General features: G+C 47.5%; 1 protein-coding gene across 1 annotated transcript; it reads left to right on the top strand.

Moving 5' to 3' along the window:
- The first annotated feature begins 6 nt into the window (after positions 1-6).
- GATA5 (GATA binding protein 5) lies at positions 7-11,838 on the top strand. The gene is made up of 6 exons (XM_031058012.1): positions 7-27; positions 2,102-2,268; positions 7,511-7,636; positions 8,532-8,619; positions 9,110-9,234; positions 10,999-11,838. The coding sequence occupies exons 2-6, from the start codon at positions 2,155-2,157 to the stop codon at positions 11,143-11,145; spliced, it is 600 nt and encodes a 199-aa protein (XP_030913872.1). The 5' UTR covers positions 7-27; positions 2,102-2,154; the 3' UTR covers positions 11,146-11,838.
- Positions 11,839-12,041: the final 203 nt, after the last annotated feature.

Raw genomic sequence — 12,041 nt, 5'->3', positions numbered from 1 at the left:
CCTTGCCCGGCCGCAGGTCCACTTTCGGTAGGTCGCCGCCGTCCTTCAGCGACGTCTCGGGGAGCTGGGGGGGAGACATCCACATCCCAATCCCATACCCTATCCCGATCCTATATCCCATACCCCATACCCCATCCCGATCCCATACCCCATCCCAATTCTCCATCCCATCCCCTCTCCGTGTCGGTGGCCCGGCCCCGGGATGAGCTGTCCCGCTGGCATCCCCGACGGGAGAGGAGAGGATGATTTTATCCAGGGATGGGGAGACGGTCCGGGAATGGGATATGTGCGGCTGACCCCGGGCAGAGGTGGGATAAGGGAGGGGGCAAAGACCGCGTTTCAAAGCAGAGCAATTCCCCCGGAGGACAGAGAAGCAGAGGCCGTTCAAACCCTCCCCATCCCACCACCACCCCCGCGATATCTCCTTCCCACAATATCGACTTTGTGCCTGTGCTTCAATACTTACCCTTGTGTTTAAATTAGCGGGGCAGATTTATAGCTCCCTCCCTTTTAAGTAATTTATTGTGGTAAATTAGTTTATATTTGAACAGACTCTCGGTCTCCTCATTTGCCTTCACCCAAACAGGTCCGCAGCTGCATTGCTCTGTGGCCTTTGGGGAGACACCGAAAGGCGCTCAGGCGTTGAACAATAAACCTCAATTCCTTTGCGCCCACGCCGAGAGTCCCCTTAAACCAAGCTCTGAGCAAATAAAGTTTCGGGCTTGATTTAACAGGGCTCTCCGTGCGCGGGGTTTATAACCCCGGGGCACTCCACCAGCCTCCTCCGGCTGTGGTTTGCAAAGTCCTTTAAAAGCCGCTTCAAGATCTCAGCCGCCTTATCATCTTTACTGCGGTGAACCGAATTCTCTTATCTTCACCCCAAGAACAAAGTCAGAGCAGGGAAGCATCCCCCTCCCCGCCGAGCTCCCTGCCCGGCTCGGCTTCTCCTGCCTCGCCGGAGGTGCTGGGCAGCGCTTGCTTTCCAGGGTTTTCTCTTTGTGAAAATCCTTTGCATTGTGCGGGAAAAGATCGTCCTGCTGAGGGAGGTGATGCCTCAGAAATCTTTTCTGCACTTTGAATTCGGTGCTTTAGGATCCAGGATAGCGGCTGCCGTCCTCTCTGCGGTTTATTTTTGCTCTTGGATAGTGTAAACTCTCTCAAGTAGCCTAAAGTATTCTTTTTTTTTTCCCTCCATTTTTCCCCTTTTTTTAAAATTCAGAGAATTACTGCAATATTTTTTTACCTTTTCTCTTTACGTGTTATTTCTATTTTCCATTTCCCCCTTTTAAATTTTGCTCTTTTTCCTTTTTCTTTCCGTTACATCATTATTAATCCGATCGAAGATTTTTTTTAAAAAACAATTTAAAATACATCTTTCCTCTAAATAAAAGAACAAGAATAATAAGTTCTTTTTAAAAAGAGGGGGGAAAAGCGGTCGGAACAAAAAGACCGACTCTCGATTGAGAGGTGTCCCGATTTCGCTCCGGGCTGCCTGTTTGCCGCTGAGCCGTGCTCGGGGCAGGGATGGACTGCGGACGGTGCTCTGCCGCTCCTTCCCTGGCTCTTTTTTTCCCTGAAAAAGTGAGGAAGAGCCTCTCTAGCAGGAATTGGGGCCGCGGGTGGCCGGTGATGCTCTCCCGGGGAGCCCGGGATGCCCGCGGGTTCCAGCCCGGCATCTCTCGGCGGGCAGCTCAGAGCCTTCCCCGGCCAGAGGTTGGGTGTGTTTCGTGATGGAAATCAGGAAAATCGCCCCATTTTTTCCCCGTCTCCCATTTATTTTTGCACCCCGGGATAACATCGCACTGTCCCGCTGGTGACCCTCCCCATCCCAGGGAGATCCCAGCCCCGTTCAGCCCTTTGGCGTCTTTCGGGGAAGGGATGGGGGAATAGGCGGTCTTTGGACAAAATATTAAAAGTTTCAGGTGTGGAGAGGAAATAAAGGGTTTGGGTCACACTTTTAGGGTGGAGGTAACCCCTTCCAGACAGGGATTTCCCCTGGTAGTGGGGCACAGAGGATTGGAGACCTTTTCCCGCTGGGTGCCTGGGACGTCCCGCGCTCTGGGGATGGCTCTGTCCCTCTCACCGCGGCTGTTCGTTCCAGAGTACCTGGAGGAGTTCCCCGGGGACGGCCGGGAATGCGTCAACTGCGGAGCCATGTCCACCCCGCTCTGGAGGAAGGACGGCACCGGGCACTACCTGTGCAACGCCTGCGGGCTCTACCACAAAATGAACGGCATCAACCGGCCGCTCAAGCCGCAGAAGAGGCTGGTAAGGGAGGGAGACCCCGCCGGGATGCCCTGCTCCCCCCGGGGCTGGCTGGAGGGCAGGGGCTGCTGGGGGGCTGTCACCGTGGCTGTGGCCATTTCTGTATTTGTGTTAGGGTCTGTTTGACCCCCTGTCCTGGCACAGATTAAATGCCAGGACACCCGTGTTGCGGCACAGAACCGACTGGGGTCAGGGAGAATGGGATGAAGCCAGGGGGATTTCTGCTCTGGCACAAATGGTGGGCAGTGGAGACAGGGCTGAAGGGACTGGAGGGGTCCCAGGTCAGCACCAGAGCAGAGCAGGAACAATCACTCTGTGGTCGGGACCCTGCAGGCTTCCCCTAGCTCTGCTCATGCAGGCAGACACAGTTGAACAGGAGGCAGGGCTGGTCCTGAGCTGGCCCAGTGGGATTGTGTGGAATTGTGGCTGCTCACAATGGGAGCAGGATGGGGCCCTGCTCCCCGCTGCCTTCACCCTCCTGCCTAAAGGGAAAATTTAGGGTTTGGCAGTTCCCAGTTTCCCTGCTGGTTAAAGCATTAATTCCCTCTGTCTATGTAATATTGGGCTTCCTCCAATTGGGATCCCATGGCGAGAGAGGAAAGGCACATCCTTTCTTATTTTTTTGTGGAGTTGCTTTGGGATGTTTAAATTTGGTGGTAACAGTTTTGGTTTTAGAGCTTGTCATCAGACGCCGTCATTACAAACAGGATGTTTGCTGGAACTGTTCTGGGGAACAGCTGGGAGCTCCTTGGGCTTTCACTAGGGGTGTATTCCTGTAGTTATTTTTTGGTATTGCAAAACAAATTATTAGCAATAACCCAAAAGTGACAAGTTTCTGTGTATGAAAATCAGTCAGGAATAAAGAAAATGTTGAGATTGAGCAAGATGTTTCATTCTGATTCTGACCCTCGGAAACATCACTCTAAATTTGCAAAACGAAATGAGTAGTAGCTCCGTGGAAAATACCCCTGCTTTGTTCATCGCATTAAAATCAAAGCATTTTTGTGTAATATTCAGCATTATCCAGCAGGATTTGCCTGTCCCTCCAAAATCTTTCTGTCGCCTTAAATGCGGTGACATTAAATCTGCACCCCCGGTCGCTCTGTGCCACAATCTCAGAGTTACGCTGCTGATTTCTTCTGGGCAAACAGGACCCGTGCATACTGAGAGGTGCAAACCAGTTCAAATCCAACTCTGCATTTCAGACTGATATCCAAATGTGTCACTGGATGAATTTCCAGGGGATTTTTGGGCAGCTTTTCCCTGAGGGAATTGGAGACATCTCGTTGCTATTCCATATTTTATTTCAGCACATGGGAAGAGGCACAGCCGTGCATTGCCTGCCTGAGCCTCAGCTCTAGCACCCATCAGGCATTTTTCAACCAACATTTCAACAAAGTTTTCTGATGGAAAACGCTTGTTTGCAGAATTAAGACCATTTCCCAGTGATGAGCAAATATAATTGGGGATTACCAAAATACTTCCAAACTTTTTTATTATTTTGGCAATAAATGCAACAATGATAAAGCTTAAATGAAAGAGCTGATGTTTGTGCAGGGGAAGCATTTTGCTAGGGTTGAGGGGATTTTGGTTTATGGATTAGAGAAGGGGATGCAATTTTGACTTTCCATTCTGACATTTTGAAACCTTGGGTTTTCCCGAGGATGTGAAATGTTCTGTTGCAACAAGTTTTGCCCTTTTGGAAAAAGAGGGATCTACTGGTGATGGGCAAGAGGGTGCCAGCTCTGGGAGCAGAGCAGTGAATGCAGTGACCGTAGGAACAGTGAAATCCATTTTCTCAGTGCAGTGAAATACAGACACAGGAAAAGAAAAATGTTGCTTTCATCCTTTACGTTATGACCTTTGTTCTGTACGTAGACGCTGCTCTGGGAGTTATCCTGACTTCTGCTTTCACAAAGCAAAGTCCCCCAGAAGAGGACACAACACAGCCCAGATAACACTGGGGGAATGATGTCCTGCAGCTCAGCCTGCTCCTGCATGGGAGGGGAAGAGCAGTAGTTGTGTAGTTTCCAATTAATTTTTTGTTTCCTTTTTTTTTTTTTTTAATTGAGATAAGGGCAGCATCCTCTCCACAGCAGGGACAGCCACTCTGCTCCAGCCTGGGTCTGGATTCAAAAGGCTCTGGCTCTCAGCAGAAAGGGTTTGTGTTAGAGGAGGATGGAGGCAGCACTTTATTTTGGGCAGGATCTTTTCTAGCCAAAGTTTCTTGGTGTGCTTCACAAGATGATATCTTGGACCTGGTCTGGAAATCCAGATCACCTTTGAAACCAGGAGCAGCTGGTGAAGCTGAAGGCAGCTGCAATTCCCCTGTTAGGAGGGTTCTCCTCTGCACAGTGGAGCATGGGGGGCAGATGCAGCTCAGCAGCCTCTGTCCTGTGCTCAGCAGCCTCACACCACCCAGAGCTGCAGGACTAACCTGGAGCTGAATTGTTCCAGCTTGGCTCAGAGAATACTTTTTCCACTTCAGCCCAGGAGGAATTTTTTCAGCCTGTCCTTTTTTATGGTTTGGAATGCACAGTGGGCTTGGTGACACCTTAGGGGAAAGTGTGGATGGGATATATCACAGCCCTGGGACAGTCTAACAGGATCCTAGAGCCATGTCGTGGTGTTTGCCTTGGTTTTCTTCTGCCCCTCAGTTCCTACCGGTCCCTCATCCCCCAAGGTGCAGGCAAATCTCAGAGGATGCTGTTGCCCTTGCCTCTGAACCTCTGAATTCCCCACTTTCAGCAGTTGAGCCCAGGTATCTCAGCACACTTTGCTCTAACTTTCCTGCAAACCACAGGTCCCCTTAAATCTCTTGGAAATAGGGGCATAGAAGCATTGATTAACTCGGAGAGTTCAGTGCCTTTTTTTTTTTTCCCAGTGAAACCCAGTGGTTTCTTTTCCCTGTTTGAAAAGGAGATGAAGCAAAGTCCCTGACAGCTTGGTCTCCCTCAGAAGGACCTTCCCTGCTGGCTTTTTATTTTTTGGGCTCTCCAAGCAGCTCTCACACACAGTTAATTCAATAGGCACCAACTCACCATTCCTTGAGCTTATCAGCAGCACTTGGCTGTCAAGCCAGGTCTGTGAAGAGTTTTTGTTTGAGTGTATGGTTCATTTGTATAAATAAACACTGAGCACAATGTTGAAGTCAACAACTTCCTAACAAGGTCAGAATGGTACAAAGGCAGTGGGGTGGAGGCAAGCAGAAATGCATTTTCTTTCAAGAGAATTGCTGGGAAACCAGCAGTAATGTATTGTACCCTGTCCTTCAGTGAGCAGTGGTAGCCTTGACTGTGTCTTGCTAAGCTGGCAGGTTCTGGTGAGGGGCAGGTTCTCATGGGGTTTCTGAGGTTTAAATTGCAATATTGGTGATGTAGGATGGTTTCTCCTCTCCCTGGCTGGGTGAGGAGGAGCAGCCTGCAGGGTGACGTTCAGGATGTATAGAAGGCATTGTCACTGTCCCTGCAGGAAGGCCATGAGCAGCAGTGCTGGCAGGGTGGGCAGAGCTCTGGTGAGGCTGGCGTTGCCCTTGGGCCACCAGAGCCACAGGTCCCATTGTCGCCTCATCTGCAAGCTGCCGACAAAGCATTCTGTGAAACAGAGAGAGGGAGGGACCTGTGGTGGCCCAGAAAATTTGAGACTTTCCAAAGGGCTTTGCACTGGTCTTTCCCCATCTGCAGGCGAGGACAGATTACAGCAGGCAGTTATCCCAGGGCTGAGTGGCTCCAAATTCCCCTCCATGCCATCACCATGAGTTGGACTTTAGAATCCTTGCATCCTTCAGGTGCTCAGCACCTCCTCTGCTCCCGTGGGAGCCGGGGTCCCTCCTGCTTGCAGGGAGGAGCAGCACAGCCCTGGCAGCTGAAAGGCTCCACAGGGCACTGTGTAGCTGCCCCAGGATCTTGCTGTGACACCATGTCAGGGACAAAGATTGTTGTCTCATCCTCTGTGCCAGGCTTCTCAGCTCACGCTTTGGTGTATTATTATTTTTGCCTGCTTATTTCTTGCAAGCTGAATAATTCCCAAAGTGGTGCCATTATTTGGAAATAGTTGCTGAGACCTCTTTGCTGAGCAACCAGTGAATCAAGCCTAGGGCATGTTGCTTGTGCCTCCTGGAATTCAAAGCTGATCTCTACTTGACTGCTAACCTTGTAAAACATTTCATTTTTAATCCTCCTCTTCCCACCTCATTCGTTATATTGCTCAGTCAGGATATCAGGCAATAATGGAAAAATAAACAAACAGGGAGTTCTTTATTGCCTCCATCACCTTTTGTCTGCCTTTGAGCAGATTCAAAACTATTTTTCTGGTGGCTGAAGAACATATTTAGACACCTGAATGTGGAAAGCCAGAGATATTACTTATGCCAGAGGTATCTTACATTTAGTGAGGTTTTTTATTAAAATAGTTTCAATACCTGGTGTTAAAAGACTCTCCAATGAAATGCCTATTGAGCTGACAAGTCTGTATAAAGAGAGATGTGATTTTCCATTGGCTTGGAGGGAAATTGTCAGAAATTAGTTTGCTGCTTCTGCCAGAAGATTTTCCTTCTCCATTTGGAATTATTAATGTTTAAGAGCCAGAAATCACTGCACTCACAAAATATGTCGTTAATTAACATCTGCAGGGTGTTTCTACAGCCTGTAAGAGAACAGATTATCTGTGAGACTTGAGGAATAACCTCCCTGGTCTCATCATGGACCAGTTCAGTTTGGTTCTGCTCAGTTCAGCCGACTGATTCCAGTTGTCATAACCCAGAGATTAATTTGGATGTTTCTAACTTTAGTGGTAGCTCTGAGTGCAGGAAAACAGAAGAGTTCACTTAAAGCATGAGTTTTCTTCATGCATTTAAATCCCAGCTAGCATTTTCCATCTCTTTCTCCTTCTGAGTGGATGTCCTGGAGGGAAGTTCTCCATGCTCTGAGTCCTGATCACTTCCAGCAGATTTGTTGGAAGTTTGTGAAATGAGCTGCCAGGATATTTTCTAGGTTTATCAATCACAAAAACAAAACAAAAAAAACCCTTCCAAACAAAAACAAATTAAAAAACCCAAACCAAACAAACACTTGCAAATTAGAGTGATCTCATTTGGATGCAATTTCTTTGATCTGAATTTGGCTCTTGCGCGTTGCGCATTTTCCGGGAATAGGGTGTACTCGGAGATTTCATCTTGATATGAAGGGAAACTTCCCAGTTCATCACTCCTTGTGTGCACTCACATGTTGGTTTGCTTGTTTTGAAGTCTTCCTCGAGACGTGCTGGCCTTTGTTGCACTAACTGCCACACCACCAACACCACGCTGTGGAGGAGGAACGCCGAGGGCGAGCCCGTCTGCAACGCCTGCGGCTTGTACATGAAGCCCCACGGGGTGAGCAGCCTGTCCACCCTAGGAGGGACCCTCTGGGGTCTGGGATCACTGCCCTGCAGGGCTGGGATCAGCTCTGGAAGGAACAGCCTCTAGACTGGGCCCAGCAGAGCTGTGCCACCGTCCCATCTCCTTGGACAGTTTAAAGCTCAGTCTACGGGGGTTCTCCAGGGTGCTGGAATGCTCTCAGCTTGCCCAGAGATGTGGATGCTCCATCCCTAGAAGTGTCCAAGGCTGGATGGGCCTTGGAGCAGCCTGGGGTAGTGGAAGCTGCCTGTGGCAGAGGAGCTGGAAGTACATGATCTTTAAGATCCCTTCCAACCCAAGCCATCCCAGGATTCCATGAAATGAAAGCTTACCAGGCTCCTGTAGCTGGAGGCTGAAGCTCCCCAAACCCAGGCTGAGATAAGGAGCATATTTCTTTTCCATGTCCTAGTGAAGAATGTGTGAAGGAGGCTGAGGAGCCCACATGGAGGCTGGCTGATAACATTTACCCATGGAGGATGAGAGCTGTTGGTGACATGGCCACCAGCCCAAGAGGAGACTCCATCCCTCCATAAAGCCTGAAGCCTCTTTACCCCATGCCCATTCCCTCTGAGCCCTGTAGGCTCTCAGTCTGTCAGTGTAATTTAATAAGGCCCCGTCACAAAGGTCACTAATAAATCAGGAAAAGAAAAATAGGAAATAAAGGAAAAAACAAAATTTGTGGGAAAGCCTTAGCTGTTAGCCTTATATATCTTCCAGCCAAGGCCTGATGCAGAGAAAAATAGCTCTTAGTGAAGGACAAGGACTTTAGGTGCTTTGCATGAGCTACAGCACAGAAATAGGAGAGCAACACGTGTGGGAAGGAGCTGAATAAAATACAATATTAATGATTCCAAACTTTATGAATGTCAAGGTACCACGACCTCTGGCCATGAAAAAGGAAAGCATCCAGACGAGGAAAAGGAAGCCTAAAAACATTACCAAAGGCAAAGCCTCCACAGGTACAGTGCTGTTATGATCCATCCTGGGGTCTTGGAGCTCAGTTCACTTCATAATATTTCCTCTTCTGCAGGAATTATGATAGTTAGAAAATAATAAGAATTTTTCCTTGGTGATTGCTTTACATCTGGGGCCTGTATTTCTGCACAGACCTCATGTGATAGGAAGATGCTTGGTGGGAAATCTCAGTTCTGTCATATTCTTGTGAGGTTCCTCTGGGCTGTGGGCACCTGGCTCCAGTGAGCAGTGCTCATGAGTGAGCAGATTTGTGTAAATTCAGTAATGGGAAGAAAAACCACTGCCAGATTGTGAAAGGGTTGCTCCTCCTCCATCAGCATCAGCCTAATACAAAGTCTTTTCTGATGCAGATGTGTTAGAAAGAAAACAGGAGAGTCGTGCAGTGAGATGTCATGGTTGCTCTTAAAATATAATTTTTTTAAAAGCAGATTTGCACCTACATTGCTTCACTGCCCTCTTCCAATTGTCTTCCAGGATCCACGACTTCGGCCACGAACTCCCCTTCTTCCATCACCACCTCAGACAGCACGGTCACTTTAAAGTCAGAGCCCAGCACAACCTCACAGTACCCTGGACAAACCATCGTGTCGGTGTCCCAGGTAAGGGACAGGGCCAGAGCCATCTCCTGCTGGGGTGGGAGACCCACACACCTCCATGGCTGCTCTCCTGGGGGCCTTGATAGGTGAAGCAATTAATTCATTGCACTGTGGCCACCAGCCTGCTGAGGAAAGCAAGGAGTGTGAGCTGCCAAGGTGCTGTGGATGAGAAAGGTCTCCAGCCTGTTGGCTTCCCATGGGATCTTTCCTCCTGCAGTGGAGAACTGGGGCGTCCAAGCTCTGCTGTGGCTTCTGTGCAGAGCTGAGGTTAATTCTCACCTCCCACCATGAAAGCACAACACTGCTGAGTTGATGAGATCAGCCCAGGGTGGAATCCCCTGTAGTTCCCAAGAAAAGGCTCCCTGGGCATGTGTTACCTGCACCTTTTAGCCCTGAGGTGCTCAGTGGCCACAGAGCTGTGATCTGTCAGAGGCCCCACTTCTGTCAAGCTTTTCTTAGGGGCTGGTTGCTATTACAACTTGACATTGGAAGAAGAAGGCTCTAAATCCATCAAAATTTTGTGGCCCAGCACTATCTTTATGCTGAGTCTAAGCTCTCCCTGCGCTGGACATGTTTATACGGAGAGGATGCTCAGCCCCAGTATCCAAGGGCCTGATGCAGCACTGATTACACCACGTAGGGTGGGGTTTTTGTTTGAAACCAAGAAATCTGGTTTGTGCTGTGCTCTGAAAAAATATGTACACACCTAAAGATTTCCAAACTGGAAATATTTAATCAATATGCAGATAGGCCCTGGGCCGCCTCCTCTTTGCCTGGTCATTTTGCTTGCAGGGACCATCCTGCCCAGCTCTGGACTGCTCTGAAGGGAATTTTAGCATCAGGGATAACCCACCTGTCGCCACATTGCTCTTCACAGAGAAAAGCAAGGCACAATCCTTCCCAAGAATATCTCTGGGTTTCACGTTCTCTGAACCTCAGAGAAAGAAAAAACAATTCTCATCATTTGCTGTGCCCATGTTTGTGCAAAAGCAGAATGCAATATGGAGATTGTTTACCCAAAGTGATGCGGTTTTGTTTCCTTGGCCTATCAGGGCCAAGTGTGTGTGTGTGTGCGTGTCAGGACTGCCGGGTGATAGTCACAAAATTCTGTGCAGCATGAGCAGTTGGGTGCTTGGCAGATTCAGTTTAGATGTAATATGACATAGTGTAATATAATATAGAAGAATAGAATAAAATAGAATATAGAATAATATGATACTATGTAATATAATATAGTAATAGAAAAATAGAATAGAATAAAATATAGAAGAATAGAATAGAATATAGAATAATAGAATAGAATGGAATATAGAATAATAGAATATGGAATAATAGAATAATAGAATATGGAATAATAGAATAAGAAAACATAATATAGAATAATATCATGTAATATAACATAATATTATATTATGTTACATTATATTATAATAATATAACATAATTATATAAGAATATAATATAATAATATTATATTCTTATATTATATTGCATAATATAATGTAATGTAATATAATGTAATGTAATGTAATATAATATAGAAGAATATAATAGAATATAGAATAATATAATATAACATAATATAACATAATATAATATTTAACCTTCTGATAAAATAGAGTCAGATCCATCATTCTCTCCCCTCGTCGAGGCCTACACATACCATACCCACCCTGTTCCCAACCCATCCCAGCCCTCCCTGTGCACCATGAACCAGCCCAGTGGCTGATGCCATCCCTCCTAACCCCTCTCTTCCCTCCGGGGCAGGCACAGAGCCAGTCAGACGAGGCGCTGCCCGGCGAGTTCAAGTTCGAGCCCGAGGACTACAGCTTCTCCGGGGGCAGCATGGCCCCGCAGCCCGGGCTGAGCGTGCCCCTCCGGCAGGACTCCTGGTGTGCCCTGGCGCTGGCCTAGGAGCCACCAGCACCCACAGAGAGCCTCGGGACCAACCTTTGTGGCTGTGTGATGGGCAGGAGAACAGGCTGCCCCAGCGCCCCGACCGCGGAGCATCCAGCACAGCCACCGGACAGGATTCTCTTGGAGGATGCCCTTGGGAAACGCCAGCTGGATGGGCCTGGGATGGCCCCACTGGGGCACCAGGTCCCCAAAAACTCATCCTTCCCCTAGGCCGAAGCCTCTGTTTTCCTGGGGAAAGCCTTCCTCCTCTGAGATGAAACCAGCAAATAAATGCATCCCAGAATCTCTTTATTCGCAGTGATTTCTCCCTCCTATGACTCCACTGTGTGCAATTTATTCCACTTTCCAATAAAAGACTGTAATAACATGGCACCAAATAACTTAATTTTATTAAAATGTAAGCTACGTGGCCTGCCTTATGTTTTATTGGCCACAACAGGAAGAAAAGAGAGAGAAAAAAACGAAGAATGGTTGTTTTAAACATTTACTGTTTTATATTAAAAACAACCATCTCTATAGAGTGTTAGCTTCTGAAGCGTTTCGCGTATCAACACTGAGCTGATGAGTCATACATGAAATAAACACTCTGCTCTTCCCTTTCCAGCTCCAAACAAAGAGGTTTTTATTATTATTTTAGGCAAAGGACATGACAAAAATGGTCAAAACCTCCCAATAATAAAAGAATAGTAAAATGCTGGGTTTTTTTTTTTTTGTATTTCCTGATTGGTTTTGATGTTGCCAAGTGTGAGCATTAGAAAATCAGAAGTTAGTCGTCCAAAACTTTAAAAAAAGGCTTGAGGGACTGAAAAATAAGGGATGTGTTGGAGGTGTAATTGTTTGAATCCAGTTTTGGGGATGTTTTGAGTGGAAGATTTCCAGCTTTCAGCCATGCA

The sequence above is a fragment of the Geospiza fortis genome, unplaced genomic scaffold (genome assembly GCF_000277835.1).
Source record: "Geospiza fortis unplaced genomic scaffold, GeoFor_1.0 scaffold188, whole genome shotgun sequence".
Lineage (NCBI taxonomy): Eukaryota > Metazoa > Chordata > Aves > Passeriformes > Thraupidae > Geospiza > Geospiza fortis.
This window is presented reverse-complemented; position numbering and strand designations above follow the sequence as displayed.

Excerpts from the sequence above, each read along its gene's own strand:
- GATA5 (XM_031058012.1), top strand. The coding sequence starts at position 2,155 with ATGTCCACCCCGCTCTGGAGGAAGGACGGCACCGGGCACTACCTGTGC. Across the intron at positions 2,269-7,510 it reads TCAAGCCGCAGAAGAGGCTG|TCTTCCTCGAGACGTGCTGG; the intron begins GTAAGGGAGGGA and ends CTTGTTTTGAAG. Across the intron at positions 8,620-9,109 it reads CAAAGGCAAAGCCTCCACAG|GATCCACGACTTCGGCCACG; the intron begins GTACAGTGCTGT and ends ATTGTCTTCCAG.